This window comes from Gobio gobio (genome assembly GCF_949357685.1).
Source record: "Gobio gobio genome assembly, chromosome: 18".
Lineage (NCBI taxonomy): Eukaryota > Metazoa > Chordata > Actinopteri > Cypriniformes > Gobionidae > Gobio > Gobio gobio.
Window position 1 is genome coordinate 37948520 of NC_137111.1, and position 24543 is coordinate 37973062.

The window sequence follows — 24543 nt, forward strand, 5'->3', positions numbered from 1 at the left end:
GTAGCAGAATGTACTTGTCAAGAATATAAGCAAATTAAAATATTTAATATTTTATTCAATATGTGAACACACAATTGACACATAATACTGAAAGTCTATAGCCTTTAATGATGATTCTTATGCTGAAGCATTGCTGTTTATATGCTGTCTTGCATATTAAGATTTTAAATGACAAAATAGATGCTCTTTCATGGCATCCACAAAGTTTAAAGCTGCATTAATGCTGCATCATTTTTACACAGATGCAACGCAGCATCAGAGCATTTTTACTAAGACATTTATGTGGCATTGTTTCTTCAAGCAGAATTTGGAGCAGATACAGAGCTGCTCAGATCAGCTATAACTCAGCTGTGTAAAGGAGCCTTTAGTGAGGGATTTGTTGCATCCTGCCATATGATTTTTCTTCTCTATGAACTGCTTTTATAGTTCAACAGAATCTCATTTTTATTCTCAACTGAAAAAGAGACAGTCCCTCATGCGATTCAGCATCCGGTCAATGGCCCAGTGTACAATCGGGCACTATCATTGCTATTCTCAAGGTCTTATGCATGCAAGAATAACATTTTGGTAAAAGACGGCTTTCATAATTATGCAATTCTTATTCATAAGCCACACATTGATTTCGTTGTTATACCAACATCTTAAGCTAGCTTTAATGGTCTGCCATCCTCTATGAAACGTTTATTTATTTATTTACTTTCTTTGTTCATTGCCTTGTGGTGGAATATTGATGGACCATGTTTCAGTGATGATGAACTAGATGGCAGATGTGCTGTGGAATTTCTGTGGAAGATTATTTGGCAGATTTGTCTAGACACTCAAAAGGCCTTGAACTGTTTAAATGTCAATTTTTGCTGTGCTCCTTCCTTCACAAAGACTCTGCAGGTCATGGAATATAGCATGTCGCCGTCATTCGATTACATTCATGTAATCATGATATGAATTTAGGGTGCTTGTCGGTGCTGCTCTCCCTTTAGAGGGGACTCGGATGCAAATGTGCTCAGAGTGATTGACAGCTGGTTAAAGATGCATGAAGGGTCTCATGCAGTCACTGTTGAGCTGAGCTGCTTGCAGAAACAGAGCTATCGTTTTCTCTCTGCAGCTGCTCAATTCTTGTCACTTGATTCAGTCCATCCTACGGGCTGATACCATGTACCCTGTTGTACAACTCAACACTTTATTTTTAAATGAACTTGCAGCTGATCTTCTATTGTCTGGAATTGGCTTTGGCCCATCTCTACATGCTCTGTAGCAGAATAAGAAATAGCAGTATGTGTTTGACTGATCTCTTTCGGTTTGATTTGACCACACAGCATAACACCACTGTGCTGAGCTGTGGGCTATACAGCGTGCACCACCAACTGATATGCTTTAATTTGCTTTCTTATGCCGTTATTGCTAAGAGATTTTCCACTGGGAAGATCTTGGTCCTCATGTGTCTGACCTATTCTTTCTTTCTTTATAATTTTCATTCTCTCTAGGGCATCTGAATTGGCAGAATAATAATATTGCTGATGGTTGTGTAGTTATAATCCTGTAATGGATTTCATTCATAAACCTCTTACACTTTAAGTGGATTCTAGTTTTGGACCAAACTATTATTCAATCCACACTGTTCTCTGAGTGGTTCAGCAGAAAAGTTATTTGATTCCTGAAACTTTCAGTGATATTTAATACCACATACTGTCATATCTGCTAATGCTTTGTTGGCATAAATCAGCCCCTGAAGGAATTTCTTTGCACAGACCTTTCAAAGCATATTATTGTGATTTATTTTATTTCAGCAAAATATTTATATGGCCTTAAGTGTACCAGTTATGACATTTTTATGAATTTATAAATTATATTACAATATTTCAACTATTGAATATAGTATTTTTTATAATAATATTGTAATAATTTACAATATAATGTAATATAAAATACAAAAGTTTGGGGTCAGTTAGATTTTTTTTTTTTAAATATAATTTTTAATCTGCAAAGATGCCTTAAATTGGTCATAAGTGACCTTAAATCATCCTGAAAAAAAGTTGCTATCACATTTGCTACAAAAAATATTAAGCAGCTCAACTGTTTTCAACATTAATAATGTAATAATATTTCTTCAGCACCAAATCGGCGTATTAGATTCATTTCTGAAAGATCATGTGACACTGAAGACTGGAGTAATGATGCTGAAATTTCAGGAATAAATTACATTTGGAAATATATATAAAAAGAGAACTGTTATTTTAAATTCATATTAATATTTCACATTATTTAATGCATTTTTGATCAAATAGATGCAGCTTTGTTGAGACAAAGAGACTTATTTTAATGACTTTTCAGCTCTTTGACGTTGTTTCTGGTGTTGGTAGAGAACTGTATTGAGAGCAGAATGAGAGATGCTGATCTGTTGAACTTCTCTGGCACAGTACTGCGGATTCCTGTGCTATAGCAGGTGTGAATTCAAGCACATCTGTGCAGTTATGTTTGAGAAAGTTTGTTTTGCGTGTTTCATTTAAACAGAGAGGAAAGGAGTGAAATAGTTCTGAATGAACAAGAATACAGAGGCCTAGAATCCACTGGGAATGCACTCTCTAAAGTGGAGATAGAGGGAAAAGAAAACAGTTCTCATCTGGTGCGTAAGCTTGTTTAATGGAATGAGGGAGAGAGAGTGTGTTTATCTGAGAGAGGGGGAGAAGCCTGGAGTGTTTACAGAAGAGAGGGATTGAGTGTGTTAGAGTAGTGGACGAAGGGAGGCAAAGAGTTGGATGTTCAGGCCACTGTCCTCCTAAATCACATCAGATTGTGTGCTGGTGTGTGTGTGTGAGTCTGTGACACAATGACTCTTCCTTTTTAAGTAACAACCATACTCTACAGTTCAGTAACAACCAACAGTAGTAAGGATAGTTAACAGTGTCAATATGGAGAAAAAGAGGTAAATGGTAGTTTTGCTAGATATGTTTATTAAATTGATGTTCGCACATAAGATGAAAACTCCAGTGGAATAAGTGGCTTTCAAAAAGCTGTTTAATTTGAGCAACATTTAGTACTCGATGACCCCTATTACTGGGTGCTTAAGTCACTTCATAATTTACTGACGTTAAGTTGGGTAATTCCTCATTTAAATAAACAAAATGGTAACGGTCAGATAGGTATGATCTAAACCATCTTAAAGGATTAGTTCACCCAAAAATGAAAATTCTGTCATGTTGTACAAAAACCCATAACACCTTCATCTTCGGAACACAAATTGAGATGTTTTTGATGAAATCCGAGAGGTTTCTGAACCATCTATAGGCAGCAACATCATTGCAACTTTCAAGGCCCAGAAAGGTAGTAAAGACATCGTTAAAATAGTCCATGTGACTCCAGTGGTTCAACCTTAAAGGGCACCAATTATGCAAAATTCACTTTTACATTGTGTTTGAACATAAATGTGTGTTGGCAGTGTGTGTACACAACCACCCTATAATGGTAAAAATCCACCCACTCCTTTTTTTTTTATCCCCATAAATCATAAGCATTGTCTCAGAACAAGCCGTTCTGGGCCTTGAAAGTTGCAATGACGTTGCTGCCTACGGCTGGTTCCGAAACCTCTCGGATTACATCAAAAACATCTCAATTTGTTTTCCGAAGATGAACAAAGGTCTTAAGGGTTTGGAACGACATGAGGGTGAGTAATTAATGACCAATTTCATTTTTGGGCGAACTAACCCTTTAATGACTGTCTCTGAATACCAGTGTAATTTTTAGTCGATCTAATAGTATTTTATGATCTATATAGTGTTAAACACAGCACTAAGATCAAGTAAAACTAATATTGAGATGCAGCCTCGGTCAGAAGCTAGATGCCACAAGTGCAGTGTCTGTGCTGTGATTGGGCCTGAACCCTGTCTTTGTTTCTTTCCTTTTTTTGCAAGGAGGAGCACAATTGAGCAGACTTTTTCTAATGTTTTAGACATAGATGGAAAATTTAAAATGGATCTGTAATTTGACTCATTTGGATCTAGTCAGTTGGACTCATTTGGATCTAGTTGTGTTTTTGTAACGAGAAGCTTAAAGGGATAGTTCACGCAGATAGAGCAACCATTGAATACCATAGTGGGGGGGGGGGGGCAGATTGCTCTATCTGCTTTGTTACAAACATTCTTCAAAATATCTTATTTTGTGTTCAGCAGAACAAAGAAACTCATACAGGTTTGGAACAACTTGAGGGTGAGTAAATGATGACAGAATTTTCATTTTTGGGTGAACTATCCCTTTAAGAACGGCCAGTTTGAAGGCTCTTGGGACATGACCTAGAGATAAAGACGAGTTAATAATATTGAGAAGAAGCTCTTCTGCTAAAGGTAACAACTCTTTCAGTAGTTTAGTGGGTATTGGATCTAATAAACATGTTGTTGGTTTAGATGCAATGATACGTTTATTTAGCTCTTTCTGTCCTATAGTTGTAAATATGGATGCACCGAGACCATTTTTAAGGACTGAGTACGAGTACCGATATGTTTTTCCTGGTACTCGCCGATACGTTACATTTATTAATTTTTTTATTTTTTGGGTGATGTGGCAGTTTTCCAAGCACAACACAGTGAGACTAATGAATGTAGGACAGCTTCTTTATTATTACTTGAATGAAAAAAGTATTATTTTTATGTGCTTATCACAAAGAATAATGAATTAAGTAAGCACCTCTGTTATTTTTATAGCTCTTGGGTTATCTCTTGACATTTTCTCTCGTCTTGCAAGGGTTTACTGCAGCATTTGTTGCCGAGTGTTATCTGGTATCGGTGCATCCCTAGTTGTAAAACACTGTAATTGTGCGATAATTGAGGCTGAATCATAAAACGCTGTAAAAGGTTGTACATAATTGTATTTCTGATGCTTTTGATTTTCTCAGTGAAGAAATTCATAAAGTCTTTATTACTAAACTTAGGTGACGTCTGTGTATTTGTTAAAGCTGCAGTCCGTAACTTTTTTTGGTTAAAAAATTATCCAAACCAGTGTTCAAAACAATCTCCTTACCTTAGCCCGATTCACAACGGTAAGCTTGTAATAATGTGTTCTAATTTGAGTGGTACTGGTAGCTTTCCGCGGGAAATTAGAGCATGGCGTCGTTCGTCTTTGCGTCATTATGTCACGTCTGTATACATAAAGTAGGAGTCCGGCTAGTATCGCATGTGAGGATGCTGCAGGTGGTGGATCCTTATAGCCTTTTCTCACATCAGCTGGAATAATTAAACGTATCATTTTGATGGCGGATTGTAATCCAGAAAGGTCGAAACGACAATCATCAGTGACAGCTGGAGATTCATCTGTAGTCAAAAGCTAAAGATTAGGCTGTACAGAAATCGAAATCTACAGATAACGCTAAAACACACTAAATACACATAGTCACGCAATGCTGATGTTGTAAACATTAACAATTTGAGAACAAAGTATAACAATGATAATGATTTGCACGGTTTGATGTGATATGAGCTAAGCGATTGTTTCGATTCAATCACCGTTGTTAGCGTGATTTATTGTAATGCTTTTTTTCCCTCAGTTGGTCAAAACAAAAGTGGCAGACATGTTACTTTTTTTCCGGTGAAAATTCTTATTTTTGTCATACTTCCAAGACGTAGAATCTGTGATTCCGAAGTACAGCATCCACACCGGTGCGATGACTGAGAGCGAGGTACACAAACTCCTCGAAACATTAGATTCATCCGTGCTGAGGAGCCGTGCCGATGCACAACCTACGTAAAGATGAAATAACTGCAATTGCAGGTTTCAAACAGAGATGGAGACAAAGAGTAAACTTACGGACCGCAGCTTTAACATATCATTTGGTTGGCTCCTAATTTCTAGTTTATTGCAGTATTCTCATGAACTCTGAACATGAAAACTCTAGAGCATTTCCTGACTAAGCCACCCTGCTTTTGATGCTAGGTGAGGGAAGTCAGAGATGAGCTCTGGCTGAGTTTGTGATATTTGGGTAAAGTCCTGGCTCTTTTGGATTAGGCAACCATTCAGTTGTCATACATTAATCACTGGCTTATTATTCAATGCAGTCACCTCAGACAGAGCTCAGGATTAAAGGCCTGAAAGTTCGGTGTCATTGGACGCGGCGCTGCATCCAATAAAGCCTTTGATATTTGTCTGACGTATCTCTGGGTGTCCATGTGCTTTGTGCATGTGTCACTCAGACTTTTTTAATATTTGAAAAGAAGACTTCATTTCTATTAAGCCAACCTTTTAGTGCCACAGGCTTTACTGGTTTCCTTTTAACATGCCCACGTTCCTTTGTTCCATGCAAACATGAGAATCTTGATAGTAAGTTGTCCTTAGGCGATATGGGCAGAGAAGCACAGTTAAATTGTGTTATTTGAGAAACCTGATTTAACTACAGCGTCAGTGCACACGCTTCACCTGATCACCTGTCAGCTTACCTATTACATCAGCACTGACTAGTCATTTCTGTACCTGTTTTAACCGTCTTGTTTTTGCTTGTTTTGCAGAGTGAACCACTTGAGGGGAAGGACAGCTGTTTTACGTTTTAGTGAAGAAGAGGAAAACAACAGCATTTGTGCACACCAGAGGAAAGGGTCTTAAGAGACGGCGTGAGTGACTTTCTCCTCCCTTGAGAGGGGGGATGAGCGGCGGTCTCGTGGTACTCACCCCTCCTGGTCAGACTGAAGATGATGACCCATAGTGCACGGCTGCTGTTCCTGCTGTTGCTGTGTATTGCGTCCACTCTGTGGGGTTACCCCTTCAGACCCCCTTTAGACCTGGATGTGACCCCCAGAACTACGGTCTTCTCCAATGGTATGTTACAAATGGTGTTTTTATGAAAAAAATACTTGTATGAAAAGCTGTGTTGTGTTTGTAGAGTTTATCTGCTTGCCCTAGTATGCATCATCAATACTGTATGTATTGAATTTGGTCTTAATATCGCTGTCTTACTAGTACTTTTATATTAATAAAATGACTGGCAGGCAATGGAGGAAAGCCTTGTTTTGCCCTCCATGTGGGCGTTCCTATAAGGGTGTGACATCGCGTGAAAACTATGAGGGGTGGTTGATTATGATTTCACTTTTTTAACTTTAGTTAGTGTGCAATGTTGCTGTTTGAGCATAAACAACATCTGCAAAGTTACAACGCTCAAAGTTCAAAGCAAAGGGAGATATTTTATTTGAAAGAAATCGCTTTTTAAAGACTACAACAAACGGCTGGCAGGGACTACAATGAGCTTATTCACAGGTTCGAGACATCACTAACCCTAAAATTTACATATATCCCACGCCGGGAACACACAACAAAGACCATGTTGAGAAGAGGAAGAGTTGTGGTAGTAGAGCATATTTGGGAGTCTGCTCAGGCTGTCGCATCCATCTTTTCACCTTTATTGCAATACAGTACGTAACACAAATGCAATAGCATGTCATAAAAGCAAGATGACAACATAAGTTATAAACGTAATTAAACTAAACCTGTTATCTTCATACATCATATATTCTCTGGATCTGAAGGCATCTTACAACAGTTCCTACACGAGCGATTTATAGATTATCATGACAGAATATGCTAATAAATGACTTTGAAGATAGTTATCGCCACATCAGCTACATAAATTCATCAACTAACCATTCAGAAACGTCCTTTTGCATTCTACATGTTGTCACTTCTTCTTGAGTCTCTCCATCATTGTCTGACTCTGGTTTGAACATAAAAGGCTGAACAGTTTCGGACGTTTTCAGTGTGTGTCTGTGTGAGGTAACATGAGCTCTTGAAGCTCCGCCCTCTTCTAGAAAGGGGGCTGGGAGCAGCAGCTCATTTGCAGCATTTAAAGGGACGCACACAAAAACGGTGCGTTTTTGCTCACCCTCAAAAAGTGACAATTTTAACATGCTATAAAAAATGATCTGTCGGGTATTTTGAGTTAAAACGTCATATGCACACTCTAGGGACATCAGAGACTTATTTTACATCTTGTAAGAAGGGGCATTATAAGACCCCTTTAAATATGATAATCATCATTATGTGTCCATTAGTATCACTGTAACATGGTACTACTGTGCCACTACAGTACTTTTCAGTACGGTTAATTTTCAAGTAAATAAAAATGGCTGCTCAGGCAGATGCAGAGAATCAGCTGTGTGGTTACATGAGGGGGAGTGGGTTCAGGGACTGTTTATAACTATGTACTTAATCATTCAGATGTAAGCAAGAGCTCTATCACAGCCGTTTAGATGACTCGCTGCTTGCCAGCTTGAATTTTGTATCTCTCTTCGCTGTTGAACAATAATACCGCTTTCTCTCACATCTGTGAAGCAGAAATGCTGGAGAGAAGGCACAATAAGTCAACCCAAGGTTTCCTTTATCGCCAGTGTTTAGTTACACAATCGCAGAGAGTTCAGAGGGCTAAGAGACTTGAGGCCTGTGTTGAGTGTAAAAACATTGAGAGAGCAGAGCAGCAGGTTCACTCTCCAAGACTAGTCCTACCTTTCCCTGCCAGGTCAATGACCTAGAGAAGGAGCTTTGCAGCAGATTTTCAGTGCAGAAGACGATCACAAGCAGGGTTGGAGGATTATAATTGCATTAAGTAGCTTATGTAAAATATGTGGAATTACTTTTTCTCACCTTCAGATGATTGAAACATTCGTCCAATAATGTACAATACAATAATGCTGTGCTTTGTCGGCTTTCTGTTGAGTTCGAAACACCATTCATTCATTATTTCCAAACGAATTAATTATGCATTCATAATCAGCTGCTCATTGATGCTACTCTGTTATTTTAGTATCTTTGACATACTATAGTTTTTAATAATATTTTGAAATAGGTTTCATTTTTCCTAGTTAATTTGAACGTTTTAGCAATTTTGTTGTGTGTTTCAGATATTAGAATTTTTTGTATTTTATGAAAAAAATTCTATTTCTTATCTTTTATCTCAGTTTTAGTTCTTTTAGTATATAGACTAAATGAAAATAAGCAATGTTCCCTTGCTTGAAGTAAAACACGTGTCTTTATATTTTATTTAAATATATATGGTTTTAGTTTTAAGTGAACTATAATTTAACCCTGATTTGTACTTTTGTGCCGTTAAGGTGTGTAAGACCCGGTCACAGTAAAATGTAATTGGTCCAAAATCCTACTCTGTATAACTGTATAAAAACACCTGATCTTCTGATTGGTTGCAATTGTGTTGCGTCAAGTGTGTGCAACTTCTGTGTGTGTACATTTATTATATTTTTATTGAAATACATTTTTATGGTACCTACTACCTATAAACATGACGCATTAACTTGCGTATCGTACAAGCTTAGAAACAGCAGAGAGGGAAGTGTAGCTAAGAAAAAGCCAAGTGGCTGGAGCCTTGCAGGACCATAATCCATCCCTGCATACATCAGTCTGACAGATCTTTTCATCAAGTTACTTAGCAGCTTCTACTGCACTTACAAAAACCAATGAGCTCATCTCTCCTCATCATTTCATTTAGCATCCCTGTGCAGGCATGAGCTCAGATTATCACTGTGAATGGAAAATGAGATATCAATTAATATCAAACCCCTGCTCAGTGACATCAGGCAAGAGATGAAAGTGTGCAAAAGGAATACATTAAACGTTAGTGTTCTTGGCTCACTTGGCGCCCTAAGTGAGATGAGACATTACCAAAGGAAAAAAAGAAACCTTTTAAACCCTAGAATGCATAAAGTGGATCAAATTGACCCAGAAGGCTATGTTTAAAAAAATATTTTAAAAATCAGTTTATTCAATTATTTATTTATTTCAGATTTCACGTATTCCTCAAAAAAAAAAAAAAAATTGTTTTGGTCATAGCATGGATGGACACCAAGACAAATGTGCAAATGTTGTCAAAATTACCTGTATTAATTGCCTAGTCTTTTTTGATACGTTTTTTTCAATAATAATATTTATTTTCTTAAATCCCTGGATTACTCAAAAATCTGTTTTGGCTTTTTCTTGGTCTGATCCAAGAATTTTGTGTGTATGCGTGTGAGACATATATTGCATAAAATATATTTTTTTTCAATTAAAAATCTCCAAATATTCTTAGTCAAATATTTGCAATGACTGCTAAATTGTATAATTGGCATTAAAAAGTTTCATGCAGGCATGTGTCTCATAACAATCCGTGCTCCCTTTCTTTTCACATAAAATCATTTCATGTTTTTATTTATCGAGGGAATTACATTAATGGACATTTTTTAATAAGGTTAATCCTGGGAAAAAATAAGAATTATTATCAAATAGAAAGATTGTCTGTAACTGTTATTGTTATTATTATTTTTTTTATTGTTTTGTTTGTAAAGATAATATTGTTAAATTATTGTATACTATTCATTTAAATATTATTTTTATGATTACTTTAAATTGTATTACTTTTGAGTTTTCAATAAATATACTGCTAATGCTAATATGGTGTAAATAAATATTTCATACCAATTTATTTCTTTATTTTGTAAGCACTATGTACAGTTAGTCTGTCATTATTGCAAATTAAAGCCTTCGTGTAGATGCATAAAGACATATAGTCCACTTTTAATTTGGACTGTATGTCTCAGGAACCCTAAAGCAGATGCAGTGTCTGTATCCTGCACCTCTAAAACCGATGATTTCCTCTCTTTGGGGTTGCTTAATCATTAATGATTTCAGAGAGCTCTGTACTTTATACCCTAGTAACCCTCAGAGACATGAGACGGAGTCGAGATAGTGACAGGCTACCTGAGGGAGGACAGTGTAAATTATATTTGCACTGTATGTATTGTACTCCTCTAAGACACACTGAACACACTCATTATGCTTCTGTCAAATATCAAAGCTCAGACTGCTGTGAAACTGCATGAAGTGACTGGTTGAAACATGACAATGAACGCCGAGTTCCTCACTGGTTCTCGGGAGACCTTCACTTGTTTATTTAGCAAATACACATGTCTCTCTCTCACAACACATGCACAAGGCCTCTGGGACGTCAGTCTGAATCATGTTCTGGATGTCATATTGATTTGCAAATTAGTTAACCTTTTCAGATCAGAAGACAGAGGTGTGTGTGTGCAGACTGGATGGGAGTGTCTTGAGTAAATACTGTAATGTCAGTTGTTAAGGTCTGATGTGAGTCATTCTGCTTCTAGCGCTCAATTGTATATTCACTACATGGATAACTGCATGTTGACATCCCCTTCTAACTGACAGGTTCGGTTAGGCCCTTAATTCCAGTGACAGAGTTTAATGTTACTGCTTAAAGCAGCACTAGGTAACTTTTCAACCTTTATAATATATTTTCAAGACTCTTGTGATGATACATCGACTTACAATAGGTTGAATGACACGTCTGCCATAGCCTGACGGGGTCTGTATCGCTTTTAAGCGTACTTTTAAACTTCCGGTTTCGGGTAGTAACCCGAGAACAAAAAGAACTACAAAATTCGACTGCTTTACGGCATATACGTCACTTTCACCACCACCCCCACTTAAATTTGGATGTGCGAGCCCAACTATCATTTGTTTGCCGAATGTTATAGTCATGGCCGAGGCAGCACAGAAAAATAAGAAAGCAAAGGTTTTGTTGGAGGAACGCAAAAAGAGGAAACGAGAAAGTGAAGGCAGGACGAGGATCAACATTGGGCCAGCGTTTGCTCGTTGGCGTGAGCTGAAGGAGGAGGGGCTACATTCTTGCAAGTAAATACATAAGACGTACAAAATCATATTTTAGGATACCTAACATGTCTGTGATATTGGTTTATTTGTCTTGCCTCAAGCTATAATGCAAATCGATTTTTCAAATTTGCAGATTAATCTATAGTAGCTTGATATTATAATATTGACGATATATGGTTATTACCTACCACTCAAACATTGAATTGAAGTATCATACAGATTCTGTAAAACGGTAACCAATAGACTAGGCTACTATAATGACGCTGGCTTGTAAACGTGAGCATCGCGATCATTTGGCGTTTGAAAAAAAAATTAAACCCATGAAATTATATTCATATGACAATGACATGCTGAAACATGTGCCACTGTACCTGGGATGAAGACATTTCACACGCAACGCAAGCAGAACACCTGCATGTAAAATCCTCCTGCAGTGTTCAGGGCTATCACGCCGCATTCACACGGGCCGAGAAGCATTGACGCCGACGCCCCGTGTGAATGCGGCGTCATGGTTGTCATGTCAACAAATGCACTTGCGATGCATCCCCTGATGACGGATGACAGAGTTTACGACAGTAGTAGTGTGGACAATACTGTTTCCCAACTGTAGGGGGACCCCTAGAGCAAAACCTACCTAGTGCTGCTTTAAAGTGATATTCTACACAATTTTGACCTTCCAACTTTGTGGCTTGAGTTTGATGAAGGCCCGTTTCTGTTTCAGTTTGAAAGGGATCTTATCTCTGCATCAATGTTGTGTTATTTTACACTTTAAAAATGCCTTACATTTTTCAGTAGGCTACAATCAACTTGGATGTTTAAAGGGTTAGTTCACCCAAAAATGAAAATTCTCTCATTAATTACTTACCCTCATGTCGTTCGACACCTGTAAGACCTGTTCAACTTCGGAACACAAATTTAAGATATTTTAGTTGAAATCCGATGGCTCAGAAATGCCTCCATTGGCAGCAATGTAACTTGCAGTCACAAGACCCATAAAAGGTACTAAAGACGTCGTTACAAAGTCCATCTCACTACAGTGGTTCTACAATAATTTTATGAAGCATCGCGAATAGTTTTTGTGCGCAAAAAAATCAAAATAACGACTTTATTCAACAAGTTTCTGTCTTCCGCCTGGGCCTTTGACGTGAACTCACAAAGCACCACGACGCATGCACCTTTCTGAGCCATTGGATTTCAACAAAAATATCTTAATTTTTGTTCCGAAGATGAACAAAGGTCTTACAGGTGTCGAACGACATGAGGGTAAGTAATTACTGACAGAATTTTCATTTTTGGGTGAACTAACCCTTTAAGTAATTTCAACTTAAATTGCATTAAACTAACTAAAATTAGTTGAGTCTTGTATAAAAAGTAGAAAATTGCTTAGCTTATTTTGATGATTTAAAGCAGTGTAAAAAAATATGTTGTCATAACTTATTGAACAGATATTTTTTTGCAGTGTAGAGTGGATCAACCCTCTATTAATACTGATGGTTTTGAAATGAAATGTTTATACTTTTGACCATATAGGATATTTGCATATTGCATGCTTGAAGTGGATAACTATTGTTCAAAACTTTGGGGTCAGCATGATTTTTTGAAAGATGTTTTTTATGCTCACTAAGGCTGTATTTATTTGATAAAAAATACAGTAAAAATAGTAATATTGTGAAATATAATTACTATTTAAAATAGATATTTTCTAGCGTAATGTATTTTAAAATGTAATTTATTCCTGTGATGCAAAGCAGAATTTTCAGCAGCCATCACTCTTCAGTGTCACACGATCCTTCAGAAATCATTCTAATATGCTGATTTTGTGCTCAAGAAACGTTTATTATTATTATCAATGTTGAAAACAGTTGTGCTGCTTATTTTGGTGGAAACTGTAATACATTTTTCAGGATTCTTTGATGAACAGAAAGTTCAAAAGAACAGCAATAACAAATTCTTGCTGAATTAAAGTATTAATTTCAACAAAAAACGTTTGAACACTAGTGTATATTGTGAGTTTCTTGTGATGTGTACTACAGTGGATGACAAATAATATATGCTACAGTCAGATGGCGTTTCTTATAGTGGGTGAGTCATTTTGGTGGGCTGCTGCCTCGCCTTACCTGTCTCAATGGTTGGATTATACTTCATCCAGAGAACAGGAAATGCTAGTATTGTTCTCTGTTGCTTCATTGTTACACCACAGTGGATCTTATATCAGACTGAAATACATGAATCTGTGGTAAAAGCAGTGTCAGTTGTCTTTGTTCTGAGATATTTTTTAGGTTAATTGGATGTTTGAATAACAATTAAATGCCTGTTTACACTTTTTATTCCCAGAATATTTAGATAGAACATTCTTTAAAAAAAATTACTATGGTGGTTGCATTGAACAATAATGCCAGAGGGTTATGCCATGGTATCGAATGATTATATCAATGTACTGTGAATGTAGAGGAGTTGTACTTGTAACATCATCCGCTTCACCACATCAAACAGACTCTTTTATGTTTTTAGAGTTGTTAGCCTGTAGCTAACATGGTTACAGCTAGCATTTTCTATTAGCGTTAATGGGATAGGCTGGAACATCAGCACTCTTTGTACTTGGCATTCATTTACACAATTTAGTGATACATTGTAGGTTTGTAACTCTGAACTGAGTTGTAGAACAATATGGGAATATTACATCAAAGTTTAAGACCCAAAACATTACCATTGTATTTAAACAAAGTATTAGCATGGTATCATGTCCAAAAAGATATGGTAAAAAAAAATTTATAAGCAGTGTTGGTTAAGTTACTCTAAAAAGGTCATTCATTTCTGGCTACTTATTACATGTTCAACAGTGTAATTAGATTACTATACTAATTACTCTCTCTAAAAAGTATTGCATTATTACTAATTATTTTCTAAATCCCATATCATCCTCCACCAGTTGAATAATATAAGGATAGACATGAAATGTCCCTTTTAATTCTTTCAAATAAATAATATGAAATTGCAAAAGTATTTAAAGGGAGAAGGTTACATTAAATCCACTGTTGTTTTATATATAATTGTTCTACACAGTATTCAATTACAGTTAGTAATGCATTACATCCAACACTGTTTATAAGTGGAGCTGCACTGATAATCCCAAACTTTATGTTGGTAGAACATTATGGAGGTTCCCACCAAAACTCATTTCCACCGAATAAACTCATTGTCTGTCTGTTTAGTTTGCCAATGCTTCAATGATCTCCATCAGTTTCTTGTAAGATCGCATGACCATGTTGAACAGACAACCATTTGTACAGCTTTAAACTCTTGAGAAGCTCTATTTGAGGAAAACAAGTAATTCCGGTTTTGGGAAACAATAGCTTTCCTTCACTCTGCACTATGTGCCTGAGAATGACAGGCACTTATAGGTCGTGTGGTTTGTGTCTGCGTAATAGCAGGCCTGTAGACTGCCGTCAGTCAGGTTGCTGGTCTGGTTAGAATGGGCGTTGCTTCATGCTGGGCCAGTGCCATTTTTACACATCTTTTGACATTTGTTTGTAGTTCAAAGCTGCTCTGCTCAGCCCAACGCGGCAATATTGTGGAGGTCTCTGTGCTGTGCTCATGTAAACCTTGGTTTTGTTTGAATAACCTTGGCTTGTAATTCGTTTACCATTTCGAACATCTGTTTGTGTTGAATCTGGTGCCTAGTGGCAAAGTACAACTTACATGTGATGTGTCAGTATGACAACGTTCAATATGTGTAATGTCTTTTGTGACCAGACATCTTTTACATTGCTACATTAATAATTTGTGCAAGTCTCTGCCCAGTTGGGCTCCGTGGGTTTGAGATTGCCCTTATGCTTCTCCAGGCTAACACTGCCCACTGAAGAGTGACAATATGATATCTGGAGGACTGTGGGAAACACATTTTGTGATGTGATAGTGTGTCTGAGTGAATCAATCTGTTCTGTTAACATTGTTGGCTCTGTTCTGGGGGGGGTGGAGGATGAAGATATTGAGAGGAGAGATGACAGCAATTGGAAAAGAGCACAGAGTGGATCATTCTGCTATTTAACTTTGAGCCAGCGGATTAGACTCATAGCTTTTCTTAAGGTTTAAGAAATTGGTTTGATAAATTAAATATTCCAGTCTCATGACCTCTTGCCCACTAATTATTATTTGATGATTATATGACTGTTCGGCACAAGCAGAGTTTTGAAGCAAGACCATAAGCACCGAAGGGAACAATATTCAGAGTAATGGTTGAGTTATGTTTTTTTTTTTTCCAATTGTTGATTTTTAAATGATGTCATTCAACCCAAGAGGACCAATTTTTGTTAGTTTGCATTGTCAAAATCCCTGTAAGGCAAGTCGTTTGGTGGCTATATATATATGATGCTATTTGTGAATCAAAGTACAGCCCGTGAATTAGGAAAGCCTGAAATCTATATATTGTGAAATTTAATTTAAATTTCAAATCAGGAATACAATCTGATTGTCACGTGTGGCTGTATAAAGTGCACAAAGATGGAGATCAGCAAAAATAGTCTTTAATCCAATAAATCAAACAAAACAGGGAGTATATATATATATATAGAGAGAGAGAGAGAGAGAGAGAGAGAGAGAGAGAGAGAGAGAGAGAGAGAGAGAGAGAGAGAGAGAGAGAGAGAGAGAGAGAGAGAGAGAGAGAGAGAGAGAGAGAGAGAGAGAGAGAGAGAGAGAGAGAGAGAGAGAGAGAGAGAGAGAGAGAGAGAGAGACTAAACGAGGGAAATAATGAGATAATTAACGAACACCAGGTGAACAGAATGACGCTGACACAGACTTGGAAACTAGGTCACACAGGAAAGCAGGGATATCCAAAACACAATGAAACATAGCATACACGTTACACTGATAACAATCGTTTTTAACTCAATCCATGCAAACAAAACAGCAAAATCTGTATTTTTTGGGCTGTTTCAGCTAATGCTAATGCCCATTCAAAAGTAAACAAACGAATGTCTCTCTTAGACCCTGTTTACACTAGTGCGTTTTAAAACGCTTGGCGTCTATGCCACTCCTGAGTTTTCGACCCTTGAAAACGGAGACTTTTGGAAACGCTGCAGACCGGGGGGGTATTCCAGAAAGCAAGGTTAACTTACCGTCACATATGAACTCTTGGTTGATTAACCCAAACCTTGCTTACTCAAGGTATGCTGGTTCCAAAAACGTGTCCGTGAGTAAGTTCAGACGACTCATGTTCCCAGTAAACACAAAAGACATTCTCAACAGAGCAACGAATCGATGATTCACCATGGAAACAGACGATTCCATTCTACTTCCTTCTTCTTCTTTTGTTTAATGGCAATTTACATAACCTACTTAGTGCACTTCGCCACCTATTTGGTGGTTGTGCATTCATTTTTTCAATCTTTTAATATAATAAGTAATCTTTATTCACTGAGAATAAGGATTAAATTGTTTGTTTGATGCTAATTGAATGCAGATCCATGTGTGAGATGACAATAAAATAATTAATAATATATATTTGAATTGAACATTTAAACATTACATTTTTATAATAGTGCTTTAGAATTAATTTAACTGTAACTATATAACAAATTTAGTTATATTAATATAAATATATAAACCGCGTCTGAATACCTCTTAAGCAAACTAACCCTGGAACAAAACCTGGTCCGGAGCAGGTTATCAGAGAGTGAGTTGCTATGGCTACTTACATACCCTGAAAGGTACCTCCGTTTTTTTGCTTACTTACTCTTAAACATATCTAGGTATGTCACATAACCTGCTTTCTGGAATACCCCCCAGAGCCGTCTCACTCAACGACTCTGTAACAGACCAGCCTTGATGACGGTGTAAACAGTAACATGGAGACGTAACTGGAACCGTTGCTGACTTTGTTGTCCTTTTTAGCAGCCATTATGCAGTTAAACTGCATTTTATAAAACTGCAGCTGCCTACATGAGCAAGAGGCAAGCTATTATTAAAGAAATCGGTAATTGTTTACACTTGTACGCGCATGCCCAGTGTGCATGAAGGGTCATGTGAAATGCGTTTTCGGTCGTGTAGTGTGGACGGATATCTTTTCTGAAACGTATTGGAAACAGATCGTTTTCATTTTAAAACGGTGTGTTAAAACGAAAACGTACTAGTGTAAACAGGGTACTGTAAAGGCCCGTTGACACACAAATAGAATATAAATAAACCTATAAATAAACAATAACTATGTTAGTATCCACATTAACGGATAATGGCATTCTCTCTATTTTAAGGGCATTCTGCAGTTATGTTATCAGGTGGATTCTGATTGGCTGTCAATGTTTTTATCGTTCATCAGCAGGAAAAAAACGTTCTGAAAGTGATTCCTATAATATCCACAGTGTCGTTATCGCTGTGGTGTGGACTTCCCTATTCTCACAGAATTAGAATGATTATAAACGATATAGTATGATTATAAATGATTATAATGGTTATAGTATGTCATCATCCTTGGTGTGAAGATGTTTGTCAAGAATTGAGTTGCTGATGGTTTGAATGTATTTTAAGTTTTGGTCATTAATAATATAATTTGTTTGTTTGGTGAGACATGTAAAATCATGAGTAGGTCATTATTTCTACCGCAATCAACCTACACAGTCAGACACAAAAACATATGAGTTAATGAATGGAACTGCTTAAGCATTAGAGGTTTAATCAGGTCTATTGAGCATGTGTGTGAGTGAGCAGGAAGCATTAAGGAAATGCAGAAGATTCTGCATGTTTGCGAAATACAGCAGTGCTGTGTCAGCAGGGAGTCACAGGGCACCTTAATTATCCTCTCTTTTTCTGTGCATCTCTACATCCGTCTGCCTCTCTTGCGCTGTGCCTGTGGCCGGCTCCCCTCTTTCTCTCCATAGCTGTATTTGTCAGCTCTGCTGTCATTGTAATGCTCTGGGTCGTCAGCCAAATCTGGCTGCGCTGCATAACCTGTCCTGTCCCTGCATGAAGTGCTGCTGCACGCTGCTGCCTACACAAGAATGTGACGTGTGACGTGCGTCCTGTGGGCTGCGTGTGTTGCTACTGTAGAGCGCGTGGTGTCATTTTTGCAGGCCACATACCGAACACCACGTGTCATGAACACATCATCACAGTAGTGCGATACACAACAAGCAGTTGTGCAAACAAGGAACCAGGAATGTGTGTGCGTGTGTGTGTATCAGCTCACCTTTGTTTTAAAAGGGCGTTCTACCTCCTACACTTATGGAATGAGTGATTGTCTTTTACTACCACTAGTTTTAGTTTTTTTACTACTTGGATTTTTCCACTTTAGTTACTGTTGCTTGCAAATCATTTAAACTACCGTTCAAAAGCTTGGGGTTGGTAAAATATATATTTTTGAAAGAAGTGTTCTTATGCTCGCCAAGGCAGGATCAGTACTACAGTAAAAATAGTAATATTGTGGAATATTGTTACAGTTTAAAATAACTAATCTATTTTAATATATTTTAAAATGCATTTTATTCCTGTGATGGCAAACTGAATTTTCAGCATCATTACTACAATTTTCAGTGTCACATGATCCTTCAGAAATCATTCTAATATGCTGATTTGCTGCTCAAGAAACATTTAGGATTATTATTAATTTTGAAAACAGTTGTGCTGCTTAATATTTTTTGTGGAAACCATGATACATTTTTTCCAGGATTCTTTGGTGAATAGAAAGATCAAAAGAGTAGCATTTATCTAAAATAGAAAACTTTTGCAACATTATAAATGTCTTTTACTGTCAATTTAATGCATCCTTGCTAAATAAAATATTAATTTCTTAAAAATAAAAAACAGTCTTACTGACCCCAAAAAGTTGAACAGTAGTGGACATCAAAAGGTTAATTGTGCTTGATAGAACACCACATAAAATCATCAAATGTGTTTTGTTTTTAGTTTTCTTTCGTTTGGTTTCATGTGACCAAGCCTTCGATACTTTGGGTGAAAAAGGTCAGTTCTGAAATTATTCAACAGTGAATAAGAGGCCTTGAATGATTAATTAAGGTTATTATCCATAAAGGAATAATGTCAGCATGATGTGTGCTGTCTTGCCGCCTCTGCAGGGTGCCTAGACATGGACATGGAAACATTAAAAACAACAATAAGCCCTGTCCCCTTGGTTACTGTCTGTTGCTAGGCTTGACAAGCTTCCCTACTAGTTATAATGCTGTCAAACATAAAGAGAGAAGCATGTCATTATGTCAGTTACCTGAAGAAGTAATAAATGTGACCCTGGACCACAAAACCAATTTTTTAAAATAAAGATGTATTTATTATTATACATCTGAAAGTGGAATAAATAAACTTTCCATTTATGTATGGTTTGTTAAAATAGGACAATATTTGGAAGAGATACAACTATTTGAAAATCTGGAATCTGAGGGTATAAAAAAAATCTAAATATTGAGCAAATGAAGTCATTATCAATGCATAGTACTAATAATAATAAATTTTTTATATATTTACGGTAGGAAATTAACAAAATATCTTCATGAAACATGATCTTTACTTAATATTCTAATGATTTTTGGCATAAAAGAAAAATCGATAATTTTGACCCATACAATGTATTTTTGGCTATTGCCACAAATATACCCGTGCGACTTATGACTGGTTTTGTGGTACAGGGTCACAAATATGCCAGTATGCTGTATTGAATTGTAAAAACATGCCAAGAAGTACTTAATTAATAATCAAGGCTATCACTTATAACAGTCATTGAAAAAGATTGATTCCTCAATTAAAATATGAATAAAATTTGAAACATTAATTTATCTCGGAGCAAATATTGGTGTCTTTACTGATGTTATACATGTTGATATGTGAATGATGGGGACACACAGCATGCATCTCTCAAGATTAATTTTGGAAAAGGAAAGCTTGAGTTGAATGTCAATAAGTTTAAACACTGACACAGGAAACAGCACATCTTCTCAACACCAAGCACCCACAGATCTTACTGAAGTGTTTACAGATCCCTTTTATGGATAAAATATTTCTTTAACTGGTATGTCCTGTGTGTTTCAGGGCTGTTGGGGTGCAGGCGCTTCAGAGGCTTGACACTGAACTACAGTTTATTGCTGCTGGAAGAGGAGGCAGGCGTGTTGTACGTGGGAGCTAGAGGGGCTTTATATGCCCTGCAGGCTAGTGACATCTCCAGCAGCTCTCCACAGACCGTACGTACCCGCAAACACATCAGCACTTAATTACGGAGCTTGCCAGGCAGAACTGTATTGATGTTCTTGAAATATCCTATTTTTATTCCCCTTTTCTCTAAAATCTGTTCTGTTCTGCAATTAATTAAAACTGCTTGATTCAAACTTTATGTGAATAATTTCAGTGTTAGGTACCATCTATTTTTGGTTTATGTGAACTTTATACTTTTTGAAAAATGTAGGGGAATGTACATTGTTAGAGGCTGTTCACACAGGATATGGAACAAAATGCACATCTTGAGCTGTATTTTAAAACTATTTTATGACCACTTTCTAGAGCAGTGGTTCTCAACCAGGGGTCCTCAGCAAACCTTCCACCAAACTTTCAAGATGACTTAGATGATTTACACAAATACAAGGCAAAACAAGTCTTATAAAATAAGCTAAAACATCTAAAAATCAAGATGCTTCTTATTTTAATTCAGCACCTCAAAAACCTGGATAAATCTAGACCTTCTGGACGTGGATAAGTAATGAAAATTATTAAAATAAAAGTCCATTTGTTTTGGGTGCAGTTCTGAGGGAAAAAGTGATATATTATATATTGATAACTATCAATTCTTGCTTTTTTTTCTTGCAATTCTGAGATTATATCTCACAGTTCTGAGTAGAAAAGTCAGAATGGCAAGATATAGGGCCCTATTTGAACGGTCTAAGCGCATGGTCTGAAGCGCATGCCGCAGGTGCACTTAGGGCGTGTCCAAATCCAGAAATGGTCGGCGTGCCCGGCGCATGGTCCAAAAGGGTTGCCCCTATTCTCTTAATGAGTAATGGGTGTGTTTTTGGCGCATATTACTAATGCGTCCTTTAAATAACACAAAAAATACTGCGCTATTGACTTTAGACCAGGTTTCAGTTGGTCAATGGTGCAGTCTATTTCAATTGCCTTAAAGGGTAACTAAACGAAAACAATGCGCCTGAACACACCTCGTTTTCAGACCAGCATGCCCATGGGCGCAAATGCAGGACGTAAAAATGATAATTGCGTCATGATGAACCTCAGAATTGTGAGTTTATATCCTGCAATTCAGAATTTTTTTTCTCAGAATTGATTTAAACTCAATTTTAGTTATAAAGTCCGAATAAGGAGATATAAACTCTCAATTGTGAGAAAAAAGTCAGAATTGTGGTTTAAATGTTATCTATGTGAAATGTTATAGGTTTAAATATCATGCTGTAACTGTAGGGCTAATACATTATGTCCCCTATGAACTGCATTTGTGAATATAATGTAGATCTATTGAAGTGAAGTGAAGTGACATGATATGCCTTGCTCACGGGCACCTTGGTCATTTCCTGCCGGTATTGAAGGATTAGTCCACTTTAAAATGAAAATTTCCTGATAATTTACTCACCCCCATCTCATCCAAGATGATCATGTCAATGACCGATGGTTTCGCTAGATAAGTGCAAAGCCTCTGAAGCCCTTTGAAGCCCTTTGCAACTGCGTTGATTTGGACCTTCAACATTTTGGTTGCCATTGAAGTCCATTGCGTGGAGAAAAATCCTGGAATGTTTTCCTCAAAAACGTAATTTCTTTTCCAAGACATGAAAGACATGAACATCTTGAATGGCATGGGGGTGAGTAAATGATCAGGAAATTTTCATTTTGAAGTGAACTAGTCCTTTGAGAATCGAACCCACAACCTTCAGGTTACAAGTCTGATTCTCAAACTATTAGGCCACAACTGCACAGAATATTGTGTACTATGCATCAAATTCATGTTTAAATAATTGTCCCAGTCTAGACTGTCCGTTTAATGGCTTGCAACCATGAACGTCTGCATTTAGCTTCAAAGGGTATTCTATAAAAATGAAGACCATCTTTTTTTACATTCCGACTCCGACATCCGAAGGCACAACAAGACATCTTTTCTCTTATTCTGTGGATTATCCGGTTTTCCTCCAATTGTTACCGCTGTTTTTCAGCCACCACAATACATGCCCAACTGCAGGGATGTCTGCTCCCAAATGGTCTATTCTAAAAATAAAAAAAATCACAGCTACTATGACATCACTATGATATATACATGCTGAAATGTGATTGGTGTTCTTTCGTTTTTATTTGCATAACGAATTGTGTTTTTTTTTCTTGCATAATATTGGTGCATGAACACAACAAAGGAGAACAGAAGTCAAATTATGTGTTGCAGTATCCTAAAACTGGATACGGGATAGTTACTTACCCTCATGTTGTTCCTAACCTGTATGAAATTCTTTCTTTTTTGGAGCACAAAAGAAGATATTTTGAAGAATGTTGATGGCCAAACAGTTTTGGTGACCATTGACTCCATTGCATTTGTTTTGTCCATACAATGAAAGTCAATGGGAACCGAAACTTCCTTTACTAACATTTTTATTTGTGAGTGGACTATCACTTTAAAACTTAAAAATATTTTTTTGAAGAAATACAAATCTAGCGTATTTTGTTTTTAAAGATCACAAAAGACCACTCTTTTTTAATAATTAGTGAATTATTTCCTCCTGAGAATTCAGATTTTGTTTCACTGTGTTCAAACTCCATAGTAGGTTAAAGTGTGAGTTGTTTACAAACACCAGTTGGTACAATTTGGCACTGAAACCAACAGCAGGAAGTTGTTTTGTCAGGGAAACATTTTTACAAGTCTTGACAGTTCAAGAATTCTTGTTAATCTTATACTTGGACAGATTGACTGGGAGGCATCAGACGATCAGAAGCAACAATGCTTGAACAAAGGGAAAGATAACAAGGTTTGTCAACATCTTTATCTATTGTGTTATCATCTCTAGTACACATACTGACGTAGACTTACTCATCCTAACAGACGGAGTGTTTCAACCACATACGATTCCTGCAGAGGTTCAACAGCACACACTTGTACACTTGTGGTACACATGCTTTCAGCCCTCTATGTGCATACATTGTAAGTAACTGCATAACACCAAGAGCTTAAGATGAGGACCTTCTTACCTAGGATTGTCTAAACAATGTTGTTGTGTTTTTCAGGATGCAAGGGAATTTAAAATCTCATCAGCCTTCGAGGAGGGTCGAGATAAATGTCCATATGACCCCACCAAAGGCTACACTGGCATGATAATTGGTATGGCATCAATAAAGCAATAAGAAATATACATTTCACCCTTGGTTCCTTTTATTAAAAACAATCGTATGATATTAAGAATATTAAAATCTTATTTTGGCCTTCTGTTTCGCTTAGATCAGCATATGTACACAGCATCTCAGTATGAGTTCCGGAGCTTTCCAGATATCCGACACAACTCTCCGAATCCCACATTGAAAACAGAAGAGGCTCCAACTCAATGGCTACAGGGTGGGTCTACTACAGCACATTTTATTAGTAAAATGTTGAATTCCTCACCATAAACATTACCCTATTTATGGATCTCTCAAGTCATAGTTAATAATATTTGGACATTTAACACTACAGTGGCGTCCACAAGTCTGAGACCACCATTTAAACTTGGAAATAAACAAAGTTGTTGGTTGATTTTAAAAATGAAATTTAAAAATGTATTTAAAGTGCCCCTATTATGCTATTTTAAAGGCTCCTGATTTTGTTTTGAGGTCTCCTACAACAGGTTTACATGCATCAAAGGTCAAAAAACACTTTCATTTTCTCATAATATACATTGCACATCACCACATTGTTCAATGATTCTCAAACGACTTGTTGGATGATT

The 24543-nt window shown here is 36.9% G+C and overlaps 1 protein-coding gene across 1 annotated transcript in view; it reads left to right on the forward strand.

Annotated features, from left to right (window-relative positions):
• Window positions 1–24543, forward strand: part of sema4ga (sema domain, immunoglobulin domain (Ig), transmembrane domain (TM) and short cytoplasmic domain, (semaphorin) 4Ga) — a 45996-nt gene that overhangs the window by 2471 nt on the left and 18982 nt on the right. The window contains exons 2-7 of the mRNA XM_079842652.1: window positions 6486–6792; window positions 20675–20823; window positions 23530–23592; window positions 23667–23765; window positions 23849–23942; window positions 24060–24173. Of these exons, the coding sequence (XP_079698778.1) occupies window positions 6666–6792; window positions 20675–20823; window positions 23530–23592; window positions 23667–23765; window positions 23849–23942; window positions 24060–24173 (646 nt within the window). The 5' untranslated portion in view covers window positions 6486–6665. The remainder of the gene's footprint in view (window positions 1–6485; window positions 6793–20674; window positions 20824–23529; window positions 23593–23666; window positions 23766–23848; window positions 23943–24059; window positions 24174–24543) is intronic.